The sequence below is a fragment of the Aythya ferina genome (genome assembly GCF_964211825.1).
Source record: "Aythya ferina genome assembly, chromosome: 4".
In the NCBI taxonomy this organism is placed as follows: Eukaryota; Metazoa; Chordata; class Aves; order Anseriformes; family Anatidae; genus Aythya; species Aythya ferina.
This window is the reverse complement of record NC_140300.1, coordinates 71,080,220-71,102,841: the sequence shown is the minus strand read 5'-3', so window position 1 is coordinate 71,102,841 and position 22,622 is coordinate 71,080,220. Positions and strand designations below refer to the sequence as shown.

The window sequence follows — 22,622 nt, the reverse complement described above, 5'->3', positions numbered from 1 at the left end:
CATCTGTATTTGTTGAAAGCTCATCTGCCCTGAATGATCATACTGAACCACATCTTGAAGCAGGCTGTTTGGCTTGACACTCTTTGCTATTTGGGAGCCCAGCCTGCTGCGTCTCTTTTCTCTTCTTTTGGGTACCCTTGTTGTTTCCCACAGCCATATCACGTGCAATCACATGCAGACACCTGTCCTGAAATTGAATTACCCTGTGGCGTAATCTGGAGTCATCCCCCGTTTCAGCATCCCATGCGTGCTGTTCTTTGTTGAGTTATGTTGCACCATACTTCAGATGCGACAGCCATTTAATAATATTGAAGCCTTAGCTCTGCAGGGGCTAAAAAGATCCCAGCAGGCTTGTTAACTTCTACTCTCAGACATTATGGGAAATATTTTCTCCTCCCTGGAACTCGTAGGCATCCTCTTAATTAAGACCATAAAAATCCATAGCCAGGTACGCGTTAAGCCTATTGAATTTTTTTTGCAGTTTTCCAGAGTCTCTTCGTACTTAACCAGATACCACACTGCCGAGTGAAATACGAGAACTTGAAAGGAATAAAAGCAGCCTGGGTCGTGCTGGATACTGCGTTCTGAGCGGGCAGCAAACTCATCAAATGCCTTTTCCCTAGCCACCATAGGGCTTTATTCTTTCCTCTGCTCTGCATAGTGGCTTTCCTCATTTCAGTCTCACAAGAGATGGCCATTTTAAAAGGTAGCTCCTCTCCTGTCTCAGGACAGTGTTCCTTTCACTTCCAGGCTGTCTTGGCTGTGGTCTCCGCTGTATTTCTGTACAGGATCATTATTAGCTGGTGTCAGGCTTCATTTGACTAGGAGCTAATAATGGGTTATTCAGTGGTTTAGAAAGTGCAGAAGCAGCATTAAAAATTGAGGTAGAGGGAAGATCTTAATAAACACCGGAAAATTATGGGAAGTCCTACGGAGTTCAGGATGGAGATCACTGAACACAGTAGGTGAGGAGGAAAGAGCAGGCGCGGAGTGCTCAAGCAGAGGTGGAACCAAGAGCAGCTCAGGGCTGGAGAGGACGAGCAAAGCCTCAACAAGACGGTGCTGCTCCTCAGCTGGAGCCGCTCGGGCACCGTGGGGCGGGTGGACAGAGTACCAGAGGTGGTCTGCTGCAACACGGTGGTGCTGGAAATGGTGGTGAGACCTCCTGTGGTGCGAAGAAAGCAGACTACAGCTGCTGCAGCGAGCGGGTTTGCCGTTCATCGTGCCGGTGCGGCAGCTGAAGAGCCCACTGGTAGTTGTCTTCCCACAACTTCTCCGAGGGAAGGCTGAGGCTTTGCAGGGCAGAAGGGGATCCTAAAGAGGGTGAGCAGGGCTTTCCGCATGCTCTCATTGATACGGAAGTTTCTTTCATTCATTTTCATTCTTTTTTTTTCTAAATCGAGTAGAATTTATGGAGAGAATCTGGGTGCCGGGTGAGCATGTGGGGTGGGAGGAGTTGTGTGATCCGAACAAGTTGTTCCAGAGACGAGGAAGCGAGGAAGGCAAACGTACAGACAAGCTGACAAATGTGAACGAGGGAGGCAACGCTAGCAGTGAAGGGCTGAAAATGATGATTTGTTGCATGAGGACGTCTCGGGCTTAGAGGCTTCTTAGGTGTCACATACTGCATGTCCCAGGGAAGCCGGAGTACGCCAGCAGTGTGCCAGTCTGCACTACGTCAACACAAGGAATTTGCTCCATCAACACAAGAGAAATACCCCTCATGTTTTTGAGTAACATCCGTCCCTCTGCATGTCCTGGCTGCCGGTGGGGCCGCAGACATTGTGTGTGGGAGGGAGCTGAAGAGCGCAGAAGATAAAGGGAGGGCAAAGTGTGATTATCGCAGTGCCATTGAAGGGATCAGAAGTGGAGAAGGAGCGTCAGGGAGCAGATTTTGTTACGTGTGCAGACTCCAAAATGAGTGCTATCCAGCAAACAGAGGCCGTTTGGCTACAGAGCAAGCAAAAGAGGAGAAAATATATTTGGAAGGGTCATGGGTCTGAGTAGCTGGCCGCCAGGGAGTGGGTGGGAGAGGACTTGGTGGCACGAGCTTGGTAATGACATGAAAGCTGTTCTCTCTAAATCACCAGCGTCTCCGTCCCAGGAGGCGGCGATCACCGTTGGCTGTTTGCTTGAAAGCAGATGTAAAATAAATTGCAGGTCAAAGTCCAGCAGAGTTGACGGTGTCATGAAAATAATCACCGAGATGAGTCTTAATTGTCATCCTTGAAAATTTCAGAAGACGTACCAGGGAATGAGTGGGACTCAGAGCCACACACAGCCTCATAAAGCTCTTCCCTCCGGTTGGGAGCTGTGGTGACACGCTGCACAGGAGTTTGTCTTGCTGCTGTTCTCCTTCAGTCCGGACAGACAGCCCATGGTGCTCACGGGCTGCAAGAAGCGAACCAGCACCTGCAGCAAGTCTCAGGCGTTGGCTGGAAATACCTCCCAGCCCAGGTAGCTTACCGAATGCAGCCTTTGAGTACATTTTTTCTTCTTCTTTTTTTTTTTCCTTCTTTCCTTTTTTTTTTTTTCTTTTTTCTTAAGGATTTTCAGAGAAACAAGCAAGCGGAGGCCAAGCATTTAATGGATATATTTTTCACTGGCTCTTTTATCAACAGCGTATGAGAAATCCCGAAGGACAGAAGCAGTTAGCTAACCAATGAGGCATCGTAGCCAGCGCTAGGCTCTGTGCAGGAGAAAAAGATGCCGAAGGCAGAGCAGCTCTAGGGGAAAGAGATTTAAGCGTAGGTTTGGCGCCGAGAAACATGCCTCCCCTCTGTTTGGAGACCAGTCCGTATGAGATTGCCATAGCCTGCAGCAGCCGTTTCACGGATGATAGAGTTGTCAGACTGTGCGTGCGAAGGCTCCTACCACTGGGTGAGGGACCAGCGGGGATTGCTCATTAATGGAGGGAATGTTAACAAGGATAATTCTGGCTGGCGAGCCTGCGTGTGCAGGGTGGATCCGTGGTAGGGGCTGATGGATGGTCTTTGTGGGGATTTGATCAGGGAGAAGGTGGATGGCAGTGCGTGTGGTGCTTTTCTGGCTGATTGTCTCTGACCCAGGAGAGTCTGCAGAAGTCACCAGCCAGGTCCCAGGTGAAAGCAGGAGCTGAGCAGTGGTCTGGATGTTTAATTTGTAGTGTTCTTTTGCATTGTAGTGCCTTGGGTTTTGTGTTGCACGATGGTAACAAACCGCTGTCCAAGAATTTCTCTACAAAACTTTCCTCAGTAAGAGAGCTTTCTGCTTTATGCTAACGTGTTGGGCTATTTGATGCTAATCCCTGCTGTCAGGACGAGCTCACTGAGTGACAGCTCTTCTGACCTGCTTAGCATCAGCCCTGGCTCTGGAGTAATGCTGCATTACAGCTTGCATGAGCCCTGACCTGTCCCCGTGGGGATTTTGGGGCGGATTGCAGAGCGTGTCAGAGGTTTTGCTGGTGTGGCCAGTCCTGGCATTGGTGCCGCCGCTAACACTGCCTGGGACAAAGATGTTTTCCTTCGGCAGGATTAGGCTGGATTCCTTATGGCTTCTGATCTGTGTTTGCCATCTGTTTTCCCCAATGGTGGTGTACTTTTTTTTTTTTCCTAGATCAGAAAAGTGAAATTGTTTACCCGTTCCTCAAATATAATCTCATATATAAAGCGAAAAAAAAGTTAATATATAAAATAAACTCTGGCATGTGCTGCATGTAAATGAGAGGTGCATTTGCTCGTTCTTTCTCCTGTGGAGAAACCCACAGCTCCTCAGGCTCACCCTCCTGACCGAGCTGAGCCCGAGTGCAGGATCTGGCCCTGCAGCAGTGGGATTCAGCACCCGGTGGCCATGGGCACGTGTCCAGCTACCCCATGGGAGCCTCTAGAGCTGATCTCCGAGGAGGCAGCTGGGGAGGAGCTGGGTTTGTGAAGCAGGGTCCCAGCCGCCTTGCCGTGTCTCGTCTAGCGGGGCTGTTCGCGTTGTGCAGTTGGTGGCAGAGAAAGCCGAATGAGTTTCCTAACCTGGAATGTGCTAAATCTGGTTTGTGTCAAGTACGACGCAGGAGATACACAGTGTGAGTGGAAAAATAGCTGCCGGCAAGCGGATTCATGTCCTCTTCAGAGCAAATAAAACCCACTTTTAAAATAAATGTTAAATCTTGCCTTTGGTTTGAAGGGAGCCAGGCCTGCAGCTCAGGTATGGCGAGAGATATTTTAGCTTGGGCTGCAGGAACAAGCTCATTGCTGGGTTCATGACCCTGTCTCTATCCATCGAGGCCACTGATCTGCTGCCTGCTCAGAGAGGGCTGTCACCCCCCAAAAATGTGGCTATGGGGAGCAGATTTTGGCTGGGGACAGTGTCTGCTGCCAGGCCGTGTCTGCCTTGCCAGTGGGGACGAGGCGGGGGGATGCCCACGCCGCCTTTTTGCTCCTTGCCTGGAGGAAAACATTCAAGGAGACTCTGTGTGGGCCAGGAGGTTTTCCCCACAGCCATCACTGTAGGTGATGTATATTTATGAGAGGAACAAAGCGGGCCGAGGACGCCGTGGCAGGCGGCTCTGTGTGGCGGCCTGTCAGGAGGCCCGGAGCCGCCATTTCGGTGCGGGCCGGCTGTGGCCGTACTCACACGGTGCAGCTGCAGGGAAAAGAATGGGAAACTGGAGCGGTTTGGGGATGGAAAGGGAGTTTTGGAGCACCAGAATCTCCTTCTGAGTGAGGTAGGCTGTGCCTTTATGCAGCGCCATTTCCAGCATGGCAGCCACCTCAGCTAGTGGTGTGGAGGAGAGGCCAGCTCCTCTCCGGCGGTTGTGGGCGTTAGGCTCTGTAGGCAGCATTCACAAATATATTAAAAATGCATACGGTCACTGGTTTATGACCAGTGGTGGTCAATGTCTGCTCTTGGGCTGCTGATCGATCCCGATTGCGTTTTGTGCAAGGACCACGACTTCCCACTTGCACCCCTTGGCCGTCATGTAGCACTGGATTTCTCTGTCGCCGATTTGTCACATATATGCATTCATGTGTGTATATGTATACACATACATAAAACACAACTTACTGGTCCAAATGTCATGCTGTACACCCTGTGGCCTACATGCCTTCCTTCCCTCCACCTGTGGAAGGGATTGCAAGCAGGGATTGTCCTCCACGCTGAGACACTCGTGTAGGGTTTGTGAGGTCGACCTTCATAAAGTCGTTTTTCCCTATGTGGCCAGCACCAGTCCTGCGTGGTGCTTTGGGAAATACAGGAAAATCCACCGGTTTCTTTTTGTTGCCATTGGAATTTGGGATGCAGTGAGGACAAAGATCCCCCAGTGCTACGTATTTCTGTGCTTGTGTAGGTCTTGGTAAAGACAGTCGGGTAGCACGTATCTTGAAAATACCTCAGCTGCAATACACTTCCCAAAGGGTCTGGATCATTTCAGCCAGGACTCATGAAGAGGAATGAGGAGTGCCACATCTGCCAAATAATTTGCTGTAGCCAGTGTGTGAGTTTGCTTCTGTGAGATGAGGGTTTTTGCTCTTGGATCAAACATCAAAGGGGTCTTACATAATGCAGCGTCTTTTAACATTGGTAAGGTATTAGGCCATAATCATGTAGCGCTCTGATGTATTTTATTATTCTATTTTATTTCTGAATGCGGCTCACCTCTACCCAAGTGATTCCCTAGCCCTACAGAAAATAATGATGAAGGCGATAAAGTCCTCTTTCTGTGCAGCTGTGGATTTGGTTGCACCCCAAGCAACAGCATCCCTGGCAGGGGTGGCTAGCTCTCCTGTTTACTCACCTACCTACCAAATCTTTCTGGAGGCTGTGAGGCTCGTGAGCATCTCCAGCAGATTTTGTAGGCATGAGATTGCGAAGGCTGGGGCTGGGACTGAGCTGGGCAAGCGAGCAGGCCTGCTGGTGCCAGCGTGGTGGCCCCGTGGGGTTCACTGGGTTATTGGTCATGGCAGGTTTGGGAGGCGTTGTTCTTTAATGAACACCCGTGCTGTAAAAATGAAGGGCTCAGCTGTCGAAATGAGCCTCTGGTGATGGATGTGTGTGTATGATTTTTCCACTGCTGCTTAATTTAAGGGATTTTCCCTGTTCTGTTGGTTCTGGTTGCCTTTTTCACCTCCTCATGAAACCCCAAAATGTAACACTCTCGGCTCTCTATCGAAGTGTATTTTTTCAAGGCGACGATTAAAATTTCAGATTTCAGACATCTGAGCTGCTCCTTCCCCTTCTGCAGCAAACGTCTGTCCCGGCGAACGCTGCCGAGAGGAGAGTGCAATAGCAAGTTTTAAAGCAAGAAAGTCATTTGGCACCGGGCTTGTGCAGGGATAAATTCTCCATCCCGCCGCGCTTTACAGCATTACGGGTTTCTGAGCATCCTCCTGGGAGCCAGGCTGCCGTTTGTCAGCATTTGCACCAGCGCGAGCAGCGACGGCTGCCTTCAACAATGCTGATCAGCTCCCGTCCTGCTCCTCGCCCGCCTCCCCGACGTGCGGGGGAATCTGTCTTCCCTGTCACTCAGGATAATGACGCCCCGCCGGCAGCGCGCGGGGCCGGCAGCACGCTGTAATCTCCTTGAGAGCTTCATTCCCCAGCTGGGACTCCCGAATTTAAGCATGCAGGCGGTGGATGGTGGCTGCGCTTGAGCCCGGCTGTTGGTGTGCTGAGCTGCTGAACGGGCTGAAGGGGCTTTTTTTTTTTTTTTTTTTTTTCTTTTTGTCTGGAAATAACCTTGGCTTTTGCAGGGGCAAAATCTAAGGGTTTCACCTCGTTAAATCGGGTCTGCTTTAATTTGAGCCACCTATCCCATTTTCGAAAGCTTTCTTGCGTGGATTAATAATTCATTCCCAAACAGGGGGTTAGCGCAGTGGATATTTCATTGCAAATGCGTATCTGTAATTAGAGCTCGGCGTGCCGATGCAAAATTCCTTATCTTGTAGTTTTTCAGAGGCACCCATCTTAAACCACAGCCTTGCCCTTCAAAAATACGATGCCGTGTATTTAAAGGTCTGAATGACCTTTTAATCAGACACTGCACCTTTCCTTCCAGCTGATATGACAACGTCTGACAGTAACTCGACCTGGTGCTGCAAGGAAATAAATAAAGGCCATCTCAGCTGCTACGCCTTTAAATCTGCCTAGCCAGCTGCGGTTTTGTGTTTGGGTAGATGGACCCACGGAGGAGCATTACGTTTAGTTTTCAGGCGAAGACAATATATTGAGTTTAATACATTTGCATGTCTGGCTGCTCTTTCGAGATCAATTTAGGCGTGTGATTGCTTCCTACCACTCTGAAGTCGAGCCTCTCCCGCAGCCAACCTCCTTATGAATTATGAATCCGCATCCCTCGCTGGAGCTCAGCAGCCATCTTACAGCCCGCGCCAACCCGCGGGGACAGCCCTGCCGTGCCACCGCCGCTCCTCGGTGTGCCCGGGGAGCTCGCTCCTGCTGCTGCTTCCTCACCAACCACGCAGGATGCAGCGGGGGCTGGCGCAAAGGAAACTCCAGCCCTTGGGGGTGGTCGTATCAGTGAGCACCACCAGCAAAATCAGCGAGTGTTTGCGTGTGGTTTCCCAGGGTCTTGCTTTTAGGACGGTCTCTGCTGCTGCTGCTGGTGGGCAGCTCTGGATGAGCCAGGCTGGCCGATCCGGCGCCAGCTCAGGGCTGGCTCCAGCTCCCTCCCTGGTCAGTAGCTCTGGAGGAGAGCCGTGGGTCTGTACGCACGGGCTCGGAGGGCACTGGCATCAGCTTCTGACTTTGAAGGGCAAGCAGGACCTCGCAGACACTGCCCTTGCAGGCTCAGCACCTCTGCCTCTGATGCATGTTGTCCTTTAAAGCTGTGAAAGGAATTGGCTTGTGCTCAGGTGCCCATGGAGGCACCCAAATTCAGGCAGACACCGTTTGGGGGGAAGGCAGCCAGGGGAAGGAGGGAGTGGTCCTGAAGGCATCCCCTCTGCCGGGACGCGGCCAGGCACCGTGGCGAGGTCGTGTGGTTGCCCCAAAAGCACCGTCTGGTTTGCAGGAGATGTTTTTGCTAACAATGGTTGCGTTTCCATGAATGCCTCGCTTGACTACCGAAGGAGACCGCGTGTTAGGTGTGCTATATGCTACCTCACGCCCGTCACGTGTGACCCTAAAGCGGCGTGTGCGCGTCTCCACGAATCGTCGAGCTGTGTGAGGCATCGCGCTGTTCCTAGATAACTGAAAGTATGCCTGAAATGTAAAGGGAAAGAACAAGTAGAAGAAATCGAGTGTTGTAATGCCGCGAAAGAAAGCTTAACTTGTTTTCTTGCTTTTTTTTTAGAGAACACCTGTTCCCAGCGCTGAAGCATTCCGATGGTTCTTTTAAGCAGTAGTGTATCTTATTTTCAAGGCAGTCCGAAGTGAATGGCAAGCTAAAGTCTTGTTTTAAGAAACTGCTTAGTCCACCATTGAAGAATATACTCAGATACTATTTTCATTTCTGTATAGGGGTTTCCTCAAAAGCAAAAGACAAAAATCTGGGAGCCTGGGGAATTGGCCGGCTTATTCACATTCAGTACACTGATTCTTTCTTTGATGTAACTTAGCTATACTAGTGAAGTTGTTGTCTATTTTTAAAGTGGCTGTAAAAAAAAAAAAAAAAAAGTTTGGGTAAACCCCTGCTATAAAGTCATGTATCTTTGAAAAGTAACATATCTATACTTCATTTTCAAATATATGTGTTTCAGTACTGTAAACTGTACAGATAGCCGCTTGTATTTTGTGTGTTTAGACACAAGGAGACAATCATGTCTGAGCATCTATGGAGATTAACGGTTTGTACACAACGGTGTGGTTCTGCGAGTTAAATCCGGAGCAATAAATCCTAGCTTTAAAGATTATTTTACTAGTTGTTTAGCAGCAGCAGCAGCAACAGCAGCACTGTTTTACCATGCATCCTCCCATAGAGACTTGATGCCAAGTTTTCCAAGACAAACAGATTGTGACACATCCAGCAATTACCTGCCGTCATGGTGTCGTAAGAAGGGAAGACATAACATTGCAGATTACTCTTTCCAGCACTATATTAGAGTAGTGGTTTATGCACTTGCATTGCTTCCAAAGGAGCTTTACAGAGGGCTTTCCCTCAAAAAATGCTGTACGGTGTTCGACCCACTTTTCACTGTGCTGTGTGGTGGATTGCCCAGCCTAGGTGGCCATCCAGCACCGCTCGTCTGTGCAAAGTCTGTTCTAGAATGCAACACAGAGTGAGTACGAGCCCCTGGGATAGACGATGACTCGGCCAAATTACCCTCCGTCTGTGGGTTTTGATGTAAAATTTTCAGTCAATGGGGAAAATGTTTCATAAAGCCGAATGCAATACTTTTGGTCCGAGTGGAGCTCCTCACAGTCAATCTTTGATCATTGGACCGGTTCAGGTCTCGCTTGCAGTTACGTTCATTTGAGAGCCTGGATGTTTTTGCAGTATAAAAATTAACTTTTTTTTTTTTTAATTTACAAAAAGCAAAGACTGCTTCTCCCCACACATTCCTCCGTCCACTGATCTTAGCTTTGCTGTCCCACCAGTCCCTTAGGCCCCCAGCAGCACGGCCTGCCAGGCTTCTTCCCACTCTAGCACCGTCTGCCCTCCAGCAAGGCAGCGCATGGCGGGCTGTAACTCACGTGTCGTGAAAGATAAGGAGGATGATAAGGAGGATACCGAACTTAGGGATACCCAATACCAGTTGATCAACACGTTTTATTGCTTGGCTTCGTCATACCGCTCATGAGTGGAAAGGCCATCCCGTCAAAGTAAGCGAAGGCTGTCATGCCACGTGCTTGACAGATTGGCCATTTTGTACAAGACAGGGACTCCCAGTAGTGTCACAGAAAGGTGCTGGGCGTGGAAACAATTGGCCAGTGACACACAGCCCGTCCAAATCTCCTCTCCTTTCAGCACTTTCTCTGTTATTTGCTCAACGCTTCAGCCTTTGGCCCCTGGTCACCCTCATGTGGTGGAGCACGTGGGGTGGTGGGAGCACCGCGGTCTGGGACCTGCACGGGAGGGGGGACGCCGGCGTTGTCAGGGGAGGGAGCTCTGGGGACTGGTGGCTCTTGGGACCACTCCGGAGAGCCAAGGTCATCCAGGAGGAGCCTCCTGGGGTCTCACGGGTGTCAGCAGGGCAGGGGTGGGCTGCGGTACCCGGAGGAGCGCGGGCGGGCTGGGCTCATGTCCACATCATTGCGTTGTGCGACGCCGTGCCATGGCTTCAGGAACGGGAGCGCCATGCTCGAAACGCTTCTGTCACGGTGCCCCCTGTAGAGTTTGTGCACGGATTTCTTTTGTGTTTGAGACTTTTTGGTTAGGGCCTCTGTTGCTGACCACTAGGCCAATACGAGCTCTGTAAGGTCTTCTCTACCGAAACGCTGATTGACTTATCAACCGAAGCCTTATTTGCACATCTGGCTGGTAAGCTTGCCTTGCTTTTTGGAAAATTGTGATCGCTCTTACAGAAGTAGAGACAAAATTAAGTTCAGGCTACATTAGGTGTACAAAGAGTATTCATAGCAATGTACTTACTGTCTGATACCCTAATGTTGCATGTCTTGATGTGCTTTATTTTTTTTGTTTTGTCATTTTGTTTTTAAAAACTGATGGATCTGTATATTGTAATTGTGGTGTTTTACATGTCAATTCAAAATTGTTAAAACAAAACAAACAAACAAAAACAACAAGCAAACCTGTTAATTATTGAAAACGAACAAGAGTTGATTTTTCTTTGATTTTCCCGCGTGGTTTTCATTTCGGATGTTGTTCCTTTACACCATCACATTTAGATTTATGTGATGTAGTGCACATAGAGCGTTTTGGTTAGTGATGTTCACAGAAGGAAATTGTTTTTCTGGCCTTCCCTCTCCCCCATTGTATACATATTTGTAAATCAGAATTTTTTTTGAGGTACTAATGATCAAATTTGCGCTTTTCACAAAGACCAAGAACATTTTCCAGTATGAAAGTTTGTCCTCCTCTTTCATTCGCTCGTCGCAAAAAAGAGGTTAAAAAAAAAAAAAAAAAAAAAAAAAAAAAGAACACAATTTTGCAGTCTTTTAGATGCGAACATTAAGGCTAATGGAAGCATTGTTGGCATACCCCAGATAAACGTGTAGGAAAAATGGTAAGGCTGAAAGGGAGGCACGTGTACCCGCTCTGTGAATTAATAACAGACCCTCCGTACGAGGGCAAATGCTCCCTTTCGTGCAGAACCCCTGGTATGTAAGTCATGGAATTAACGTTAAAGAATACCGAGTTTTTAAATGGGCCATATCTGTAATCAAATAATGAAGAAAGAAAGTAGTTAAATGAACATACCATTCAGGGTCGAATACACTCAGCAAAAAGCAGTAGTGGGTCTTTGATCATGGTTAGATGCATAGTGATATCAAACAGTGGGTTCTCATGTAACAGCTAAATGTTTCAGATTTTGTTTTTATTAAATTTGGCAGTTTCACGCTGAGCTCTACTGTATTCTTAGTGAATAAAAGACAGCTCCTATGTTAGAAAGTACTCAATTTCCACAATTGCAGGGAACTATAGGAGTTTTTTTTTTCAGAAACACGGGCCGCAGAAATGTACTCCTTTCACAGTGTTCTCCTATTTCTGAACTGTGCAGTTATCTATTAAATTTTCTAATAGATATTTGTGTAAGGTGTATGTATGCTTGTGCAATTATGGAAAAAAAAAAAAAAACGGTTTTGGAAAACAGTGTATTTATGAAAAAAAATAATCACTTATGGGGCATGTACAAAACTGTATAAAAACATTCAATTTGCCCAGTAAAGTTGTTTTTGTGATATTTCTGTGTTGTTGAATAAAGGACTTTAGTATTCAAAATATCTCTCTTTTTCCATAAACAGGTTTTGTTTGTGGGATCTTAAACAGTGAAAACTTCTTTTAAAAAAAGAACCCTCAAAGTGAGGCAGAGGGTCCAAAAGCTGACCCCAGTCACGTGTTTGGGAATGAATGCTTATGACGTGACGGTACAACAGCTACACGACCAATTCCTTCTCAATTGGCAGTCGATGGACATCCCGTAAGCTGTGTACCTGCAGGTAATGCTGTGCTCTGAGTTGTTCAAGGTAGCAGGAAAAAAAAAAAAAACAACAAACCCTTTGTAAAACTAGGAGCGTGACGTTGAGATGTGGAGGCTACGGAAAGGGTCGTGAAGTTAGAAGTAAGACGGATTCAGCCCTTCTGTTGTGCAGGGAAGGAGGACCAGAGAGGGTGACGCGACCACTTAGCAGTTACCTTGGTAGGGAAGAGTGTATGATGGTGAAACCTCATCCGTAACTCTGGCAGCAGAACCTAGTGCTGAGGGCGGGGTGTCACGGCGCTCCTGGAGCATCGGGGATTACGAGCGTGGTTTGTGAATGGTGGCGATGCCTTGCTCTTTGTTTTACTGCTGCTCAGTTCCAACTTCTGCTCTCTGCCTGCCTCGTGAGCTACGCCTATGAAAGGAATCCGTTTCCTGCTCCCATTTCATTTCCCCGTGCTACAGACGGGCATTAAAACAACTCCAGAGAGGTGGGCAGGCACAGCACCTGGTTGTCCTTGCTCCGTGAATATGCCGTGCATGAACCTAACAGCTCGTGTGTGCCAGCGCGGGACTGGGACAGGGTGTGCGAGACGAGGTAGGTCCTTCGGGCCGACAGGGTCCTTTGATCCCAGCTGACTTTCCAGGGATCTTTTGTTTTCTAAAGGAAGCAGCAAAACCGAAAGGAACAGGGGTGGATTTTTCGCTGATCCCGGCTTCCTTCTTCGAATCCCGTATGGAGAGATGCTCTTGTGAGGCCTGGGCTGCTCATTAGACAATGCCAAGAGTGAGCCTCGAGTTGTGTTTGAAGAGGAGGAAAAGGGCTGCCAAGTTGCTCAGGCACAATTCAGTGATCTCTCTGGATTAGATGCAGAATTCACAGGGAGGAAATGTGCTAATTTTGTGAGATGGTCGATTTGGAAGCAGGAAGAGGTCTCCGAGTTCCTATTCCTTTAATGCTTTCTCTTTCAACTATTTTTCCCCTTGAGTATTGTTTTATACCAGTCTGAATGAAAAACGTCCCTCAGCTCCAGAGAAATACTCACCCCAGATATGAACCCTGCAGTTTAAAACTACCTTTAGCTTTTTATAGCTTTTATTTTTTAATTAAAAAAAAAATCTAAAAAAGAAAAACCAATCCAAACAACAAGCAGGTAATTCTTCAAAGCCCAAACTGACAAACTCATTACTGAGACTATTAAGAGGAAGGGAAATATCCTTTTGCGTGGAAGCTCAATTCTTCCAGGCCGTGCTGGACTCAATTTGTTTTTGCCACCAGCCATTTCAGCTCTCCCTGATATTTCTCCAAGGAACAGGTCTGAAATTATGAATGGTCTAGCGGTGCAAAGCAACGCGCCTTCTGGGAGGCCCCAGTCCTCCTCGGATTCCCATGGGCTTTGCTGGACAACTTGTGAAATTGGAGCAAGTTGCCGAGGTGGCTTTGTTGTAAGTTCTACCTTCGTTTGATGCCAGGATCTGCTTGGTCACCAGTGTGCAGAGGGCATGGGTAGATGGCCCTAAAGTCTAGGAAAATACGAAACGCGTCTTGTCGGTAGAATATACAGTGACATTTGAGACCACCAGCCCTCTCTGAGGAAAGAAAGGTGAGGTTCAGCATCACACAGATATCGGGATCTGCCCCCACCCTGGCCTTGATTCCCTTTGCTGTTTGGCATTTAGGATGGACGCGGTTGTTGGGGTAGCTGGGTTCTCTGGAAAGGTGGTTTTGCCTAGCAAGAGTAAAGGAAATGCGTGTAGCAAGTGGTAATCCTGTAAGACACGTCATCTAGGCTGCCTGAATAAGCTGTAATGCTCAGGAAGTAAGCGCCTCCATTTTTCTTTGAAGTTTTCTAACTATATTAAGGTGTTTTCGTGTTACTTTTAATATAATAAACAAGGATAGTTTGTAATGCTGCTGCCCATTCCCTGAAAAGTGGGTTTTAGACTCGAATCCTAATGGCTTAATTTCCCAACAAACTTAGAAGGCACTTCTGAATAGACCAAGATGTCTAAATCTGAGTGCCCTGTGAGGGAAGCTCCTGTGGTTGGGGATTCATTGGTCTGTGTAAGCCACCCTTGACTTGCTGAGTGAAGGATCTGTGCTAGAAAATAATTCATCAGAAGCCTCGTAGGAAGATCTTCAGGTGCCGCCACATCAATCAGAGCCCAGACTAATTACTCGGAGCATTTTCCCCCAGCTCAGTTTATCGCATGTATAAGCACCCTCTATCTGAGAACACCTTTCTTCCCTCACTCCCTTACATCTGCCCTCGTCACGGAGTTAACAATGCTAGCCATCTGCGCTTCTTCGGGAAAATAAAAATGATAGAAGAAATGCAGATCTAAGGGGAAAGAAGGTTTGCGTGTCGAGACGGTGACTGGAATAGCTCGGTCCGTGTGGCTCGTAGGAACCTCTGATTTCTAGCTGGGGGTGTCTGAGGCCGCCAGGCTCTGTGAGAAGTAGCTGATCTGTGCGGTGGGCTTCGTCTCCTCGGTGCCTGCATTTTAGAGATGCCTAGAGATGGATATCCATGCCTAGAGATGGAGAGTCAGCTTGCCCGGCTGCTGTGTTGACCGAGGGTGTGTGGGTTAATGCAGAGCTATGGACAAGTGGCTTCCAACCTGTTGGGGGAGAATTAGTGGGTAAATAACCTCGTCTAAAGAAATCTGCCGCCCAGATTAGGAACTGTGAATCTAATTACTGCTTTCTGGTATTCTGCTCTGACTTGTTTTGCCTTTTTATCCCGATTGTTTGCATTCCTAGAACTGATTTGCCTTTTTTGATGCAATGCCATGTGACCTGCTGATTAATTTTTGTGAGCAATCATAAACTCCAAGCTATGGCTGACTTGCTATCTTTTTATGCTATGCTCCATAAACATTCATTCATTTCTTATGATTACTGTGTGGAAACAGACTTTCACAGGCTAATAAACTTGGATTTGAACTGGATGAAGAGTTTCCTTGTGTCAATTCTTTTGTGTGTCTAAGACAAAAAGAATAAATAAATTAAAAAAAAAAAAAGAGGAACGGACACATGAAGGTGCAAACATTGACTTGACTTAACCAGGTCTCTGTAGCTATCCCCGCAGATGCTCTCAGCAGTAAACCTGCAAACACCAGCAGCAGCACCTCCAGGTCATTTCAGGCGCGGTAAGAAATGAGAAATGCCCTCCCTTTAAACCAAACCCAAGCTTCCAGGGCTCAGGGCTGGCGGAGAGGGGGAAGGGAAGCAAGGGCTTGTCCTTAATTGCTCACTGCCGTGTCTCCTCTCCCCTAGACCTGCTTTCTTCACCACGCTGACACGCAGCCTCCAGCTGAGACCAATTAGGCAGCGCCTTCGCCTCCGCTGTGCCGTGCTTACCCGAGCCGGGCGCTGCTCGTGCTGCTCACGTGTCGGCACAGGGGGTCCGGGGCTGCCTCCTGCCCTGCCCTCGGGGTCCCGTGCCCCAGCCAGCGATGCCTGGTGGACGTCTAGAAGCAGAAGTAAGAGGAATTCTCGCCTTGTAGCTGTTTGTGGCGTCCCTCAAGAAGCGTGTGCGCTGTCAGCAACCTGCACGGGGTGGGATGGGGTTTCTGCAGGGAGAGGCAGCCGGGCTGGCCTGCTGCCTGCACACAACTGCAGACCGTCCTCCAGTGTAAAGGAGCCGGCGTCCTCGTTGCACGCCCAGCTGATGGTGTTAGAAGCATTATGCACAAAAATCACATTTTGTGACTGCTCGCCGCAGGCCCGGGGTGTGGCCGTGATCTTTGATCTTGCCGAAAGGATTGGATGGTGGAAGGAGGACGAGTGCTTCACCTCGGGTGTGAGCAGGGACAGCAAGGGCAGCCGAGCTGGGCAGCCAAATCAGCCGGGACCCGTCCCCATCCGTGCAGAGCTGGCACAGCCACCCTGGCCAGGCACCGTTTGGAGACACCGCCGGGCCCTGGCGTTCATTTCCTGCTGCTGCTGGAACAGGAGACCTGGGCTCGCTTTGTGGGATGGGGACGATGCCAAGGCAGCCTCACCACAAAGGCGAAGCACGAGCAGGATTATTAGCTAATTGGTTTTTGGTTTTGTTTTTTTTTTCCTGTTGCAGCCCAGCACATCTGACTCCAATAACATAAGCGAGAGTTGCAACAGTTGAGGAAAAAAAAAGACAGGGAAAGGAAAAAAAAAGTTCATTTGCCTACTCTTTTTTTTTTTCTTTTCAATTTTAATGTTTAATTTTATTTATTTATTTTTAATTGTTGCCCTTATTTTAGCTTCCCAGGGCATGACCCTGCTGGTGGGTCCCCTGTCACCTGGCTCGTGCCCGGGTCAGTCACAGCTGCAGGGCACCTGCAAGACTCCAAGGTGCTCGAGGTGCGGGGCGAGGGGGGCAAGGCGGTGCTGCTCTGGGGCTCCTGCGTGCCAGCAGTCCCACTGGGAGCTGGTGCAGGGCATCAGCCAGGGGGTGCCGAGCTCCTCACACCCCTGCCGGCTGCCCCACTCCACCTGTGATGCCCCACGCTGCTGTTGTGGTGCACCGTGGCCCCCACCGCCTTTTTCTCTTCTGCTTCATGTTAAGCAAAAGGGGTTTAATTATTTATTACCGCCAGAAACTCCAGAAACAGAGTTTTGCTTGTGTAAGTGTTTGGGAGTTTGTTTTATTATTTTTTTCCCCCCTTGCCGTCAGTAACAATTCATTAATCATTATTTGGGAGATGTTGCTCTCCCTGCCACCGGCGGGGCGGCGATCCGCACGGGGTGCGGGCTGCACCTCGCCGTGTCTCCTGCTCCTCCGGGCTGTCTGTGCCCCCTCAGATACCTGCTGATACCTGCCTGGGCTGGATTCCCTGCTTCGTGCTGCACTCCAGCACTGCAGCACAGCATCCCGGGGCGCAGCAGGAGCGATGTGCTGGGAAGGGCCAGGATGAATTGCTGCTCCTCGCCAGAGCCCCAGGGAGCAGCGGAGGGGGGGGGCCGAGCCGCAGCCCATCAGTTTCCACCGTGGTGCCCATGACTGCACTGACCCAGATGAGCATCGCTGCTGCTGTGTGACTCTCCCTGCCCAATTCACGGGACCCACCTCAGTGTTTCCTCTGTCGCAGCCCCAAGCAAACCTCTAACAGGTTATTTTGACCGTGTTTCCCTTAACAGAGAGCCCACCTTTACAGTAGAGTGCCTGCCTTAGGAAAGGTCACAGTTACTGGAAAGGAGGTTTTCTATTTGGTGCTGATGTTATCTACGTTGCAGGTGAGTATTGCAGGGCGGACACACACGGTCTGCGCTCGCTCCTTCCTCCAGGAGCGCGTCGACGCCGTCCAGATGCTGCAAGCAACGGGGGCAGGAGGAGTGGCAGCAGCGAGCGGCGGTGACACCCGTGACAGAAGGGGACATTGCTCTGCCTTCCGGCTGGCAGGGCTGTGACACCTCCTGTCGAGTCCCATCTCCACAAACCGGGGCTGGGAGGCAGCAAGGCAGAGGCCGTGGCAAAAGGTCGCAGCGCTCTGCGTTTCAGGGGTTCGCCCCGGTGCTGCGATGGCACAGGAGGGCAGGCGTGGCGAGGGGCTGCTGCACCAGCCCTAGGCTCCTTCACTCCAGTGGTGCTACTCTGATCTTACACCCTGCTGAGGTTTTACACCCCAGGAGTCCCTTCCCAGCCCTCCTGTGCCAGTGCCACCACCACGGCCACCGCTGGTGCTGCCGGCGTGGCCGCGCGGAGCCGGCTGCTTGCCCAGACCCACTCGGCTCCTCTTTTCCCATCAGCAAACGCCCGCGACCAGCACTTCGCACCATTACACCTCCTTGGAGAGGCAGAAAACACAGAGGCTGTTTGTTTTCACATCTACCCACCTAATTGATGGGTTGAGAAAGGGGAGGCGGGAGGGGAACTTCAGCCCTATTAAGCGGCGGGGAATTGCGTGCGTTAGATTAGAAGTGTTTGTATTACAAATACCGCCAGGAGCCCCGGCAGCTCCGAGCCAGCTCTCGGCAGCCGGGGTAAAGCCGCCTGCGGTGCCGGAGCCCTTTATAAACATTTGCAGTGCTCCAGGTGCAGGGGAGGCTCGGGGCAAGCCAGGCACCTCGGAGGGGGCTCGGGCTGGGGGCAGCCTGCTTCCCCTTCCCAACAGGGCTGCTGCAGGCCAGGGCAGGGGATGGGGTGGAAAGAAAATGCTGGGTTGTGCAGCAGGGGGAGAGCATCGGTGGGGCTGGAGGCTGAGGGCTCTCCCTTGCCATCTCCAGCTCTGAGCAGAGCCGGAGACCTCTCCCTGTTAAAAATAATAATAATAATAATAAAAAAAGCGAGAGGCCCTTTAGCAAGTCACTGCCTTCCTGCAGCCACACGTCTGTGCGTGGAGCTGAGACGGCTTCCCCGGCGCGCTGAGCTGGAGACAAAGAGGGCGCAGGAGCCAGCGGCATGGGGGGCTGCAGCTGCCCCCACCACCCGGCCCCCCGCAGCACCACCCCGGAGGGCAGCACAGGGCGAGGGGCATCCCCCTGCCCTTCTGCAGGAACCCACAGATCGGGCCCCTGCCCTCACTCAAAGCAGGGCAGAGGCTCGGGTGGTGAGGTTGAGCTCTCCAAAATGGAGAGCGGTGCGGGGTGCTGGGCTGCTGCGGGGACAGAGCCCGGTGGCTGGGAATCTGCCCGCTTCTGGTCCCCCCCACCCCGAATCCCCCCAGTTTGCTGTTGATAAAAAAATGATTTTCATCATAAAAAAATCAGGAAGGAGCTCGGCGCTTCCCCAGCAACCCGGCCATTAGCATGCTCGCCCTAATACTTTAATCCCCATCATTGTTTATAAGCGAGGTTACGCGCGGCGCCGGCTGATTTATGAATATATGTAATATTTTTCTGTTTTAATTGAAACGGCAACGTTTGGGTTCCACCTTAACAGCGCACCTTAAAAGATTATCTCGGTTATTTCACAGGCACCGAGCCGGCACTAATAGTCCAAGGCAGATATTGAAAAGCAGCACAGGGCCAGGCAGATCTATTAGAAATTCCCATCCACGCGCCTCATACATATTGATTTCTGACACCAAGCAGCAGTGAAAGCCCCCGTGGGAATAATATATTTAGCAGGGTTCGCTGCGAGGAGGTCACAGAGTGCATACAGATTAGCTACAGAGGACCAAGGCACTAGTGTTGGAGCCAAATGCTAGATTTTATATCATTTTAATCTGAACTTTTATAATCCTTTTAGTTCTTCTTTCTCTGGCTGGCAGAGGGAAGGCTCCTCCGCATGGCTCATGCATCCCTTTTTTTCTTTTTTTCTTTCTTTATTCCTCCCATAAATGTGCAAATGCTGTTGTAACGGGGAGGAAGGCACCCTTAGCATGAGCAGGAAGGGGCACAGATTGGGGTTTTACACGCAGAGGTGTGTGCACGGCCACAGACACGCAGCCAGGTGCGGGTGTGCACGTGGATATAATGGGCATTCCAGCTGGAGACATCTTTACGGGAAGGTTTCCTTCCACGGGCTGTGTGTGCGTAAACCCCAGGCTCCAGCTGTAACGTGCAGACATAAAGGGCTGCCGAAGACCCTCTCTTATTTTATTTTTATCCCCGGGCTTAATTGAGCAGAAGTCGCGTTGGTGCTGTTGAGCCTCGGAAAGCGACAAGGACAACACCAGCAATACCTAACCAGCTCTAATTACCTTTCCGTGTGCTGATGGGGAGGAAACGCCTGCTCGTTATGCGGCGAGGTGTTGTGACGGATCCGATGGAGGTGTCAGGAGGGAGCCAAGCGGGCGTTTGGGAGGCTGGAGCCATGCCAGCGGCGCGCAGGGAGAGGTTGGGGTTGACACAGGCTGACACCGGAGCGAAATGCGCTCCGACAACAAAGGGGAACGGGAGGCTTCAGATAAACCCACACAAAAGCTCGCTGGCGTCTTCTGGGCAACAGAAGCATGGAGACTTACATATTTTTTTTCTTTCTTTTTAAAAAAAAAATTATATATTTTTTTAGGAAAGGGCCCCTGCAATTAACCACCGTGTTGGTGGACCCAGCTCCTCCAGCGTATGGGGTACACACGGGATCCTCCCTGGCTCGGAGCAGAAAGCTCACTTTTTAGGTTTGTTTTCTACTTTGCAAAACCACATGGAGCACCTCCAGCCACCGAGGTGCCTGATGCGCCAGGAGAGGCTGCAGCGAAGACCCAAGTTTTTCTTTTCCTTTCCTTCCTCAGCCGTCTGGATGTTCATTTCTCTGCCTTGTGTGGGTGGCCCCGCTGAGCTGGGCTTTTACCAGTGGTCAGCAGTACTCGTTTCCTAGGCTGTTTTTCCATCTCTTGCTGCTGCTGCCTAGTTTACGATGCAAAAAGGCCCCGTTGTTTCCATTGCAGGGTTGATAAGCCCAGAGAGCTGCTGTCACAGCACGCCACGGCAAAAACAAGCGTCTGGCCAAGGGTCCAGGAACCACGCAGCTAAACCCAGCTCCCCGAAAAAGGCAATGCTGTAAGGTTGGAGCTTTTTTAAATCGACGTGGCTGATGATATACTGTGAAACTCAGCATTTCTTCTGAGTCGCACTTGGCTGAGCCAAGTGCTGGTGTTTTATGGCTGAGGTTGGTGGCAGCTGCCTGTGCCTGGCCCAGGCCACGGACACGTGGAAAATAAAGTGCCTGCGTTAGACCTGCCCTGAAGGAGAGGTGGCTCCATCCAGCATCTGCCTGGAGCCAGGTCCCAGCTGCAAAACCTTGCAAAACCAAGGCCTGGGCACAGCACAGGTGCTGGCAAGGACCTCACCTCTCTAACAGAAGGTTTAAAAAACCACATTTTAGGTTTATGGCCCACCTCGCAACCACCTGCCTGCACTTTTTGGCTCACCACGTCCTCCAGCCCAGCATCAGTCCACTTCTCCGTCCAAACAAGATTGCTGCTGAGAGGCTGGGACCTGTTCCAGATCAGATTTAGATTTTTTGTTGTTGTTGTGTTGTTTGTTCATTTTTGAAGATCTCCATCTAAGAGGCAAGCAGTCCCGGCACGCTGAGGTGAGCTCACTGCTGGCCCTCGGCCAGGCTCTTCTCCACAAGTGCCCTGGTTCCTCCTGGGTCTGGAGGAAACGACTTTGTTCTCTCCTAAGCTGTGGCTGTCAAGCTTCACACTTCATCCTCCCATGCTGGGGCTCTCCCACAGCCCCCTGTGGCTCCTTAGCGAGACACAGGCAAAGCCTTGAAGGTGGCACCAGGCTGCTGTTTCGCCTCCAGGATGGTTTTGTTTTTGGTAGGAGTTTTGAGGGATTTTTTTTTAATAATAATTTAATTTATTCTTCATTTTTATAGTGCAGAGCTCAGTACTGCTTCCACCATCCCCAATTAAACCAAATTCCCTTTTTTATTTTTTTTGAGGATTGAGGATTTCTCCCTCTTGAAGAGGGAGCCCGTAGTAAATACCATTAAAATCCCCCACGCTAATTTCAAACGCCGAGGTCGTGGGATAATCTGGAGATGTTCCTCCAGATGGGGCTCCACAAGCCCCTGCCCCTCAGCCCGTGGCTTTGGCAGGGCTGCGCCAGGGCCGGATTCACATCTGGCTTGCGATTAAAAGCACCTCCACGTGTGCCAGCTTCCTACTGTTTGTACAGCTGGGTTTTAGCACTCGGAGCTTGTACTGGGCTTTTGTCTCATCATGTGGTAAAAAGCTGAGGCTTGTTGGTATTTCTTTTGGCACGCTACCACACAGGCTGGGATAGCTGAAAATGAGCAGCGTCGGCACTGAGGGGATGCCCTGCCCAAACGAGCACACCACCCACTGTGGCTTCCAAACACCACCTCGTTTTATATACATATAGATATATTTGTTATGTATTTCAGTGTTTACGTACATCCATACATTTCTGTGCACATATACACATTTAATTTATTAAACAGTTCTAAGAGGAAAAGGAAACATCTTGTTCCAATGAAGATTTGTGCATCATCTTGTCTGCATCCACTACAGCTCTGCCCTACAGGCAGGTTTCAGCTCAGACTTAGGTAAATAGTGGAAAATGGTGAAGGGTGGCTGCTGGAGAGTCAGCAGGGGGATGCAAGATGACATAACCTGTCCATGGTGGCCTTGGATGTGCTAGAAAGGTGATTGAGACAGCAAGTAAGGAAAACGAGGAGATTTTATCAACAGGAAATACTTAAAAAAAAAAAAAAAAGTGAAGCTAGAAGTTGGGTTGGGAGGCACAAAGTACAACACGATGTGGTTTGTGTTTCTTAGAAGGAGAAGAGTTGGTGGAGAACATCAGTAAACCAAAAGACTTGGTAGATGGAAACCTACGAGACGCAGGACTGAGGGAAAAAGTTCAGGTAAGTTAGCATTTCCCTTGAAGAAGAGATCCTGAGGTCCATCAAGAGAGGACAGATGGGAAATGTTGTAGCAGAGCACATGAACACAGAGTGGATGTCTCCAGAGAATGAGAAGTAGATCATGTCGCATACAGTGAGCAGAAGAGAAATAGCATGGAGCTTCAGGGGCAAAATGAGAAGGTCCAAGACATGAATGAGATGCACCCTGCAATGACATAAAGAAAAAAATATATTCTGTGGCTATCTTAGAAAGGAGTTGAGGTGGCCCACTGCTAAATGAGGTGGGAAAGCTAGAAATAGGTGATGCCACGAAGGGAAAAGCACGCAC

At 49.8% G+C, this 22,622-nt stretch overlaps 1 protein-coding gene across 3 annotated transcripts in view; it reads left to right on the top strand.

The window, feature by feature from the left end:
* The window catches only part of CXXC4 (CXXC finger protein 4), a 247,222-nt gene that overhangs the window by 176,977 nt on the left and 47,623 nt on the right, over nucleotides 1–22,622 (top strand). Inside the window, exon 10 of one of the 3 annotated variants that reach the window (XM_084517206.1) lies at nucleotides 8,282–11,830. The exons of the other annotated variants lie outside the window; for them this stretch is intronic. Coding sequence (XP_084373332.1) covers nucleotides 8,282–8,326 — 45 coding nt within the window. The 3' untranslated portion in view covers nucleotides 8,327–11,830. Of the gene's footprint in view, nucleotides 1–8,281; nucleotides 11,831–22,622 lie in introns of those variants that run through there. 3 annotated transcript variants of the gene reach the window in all.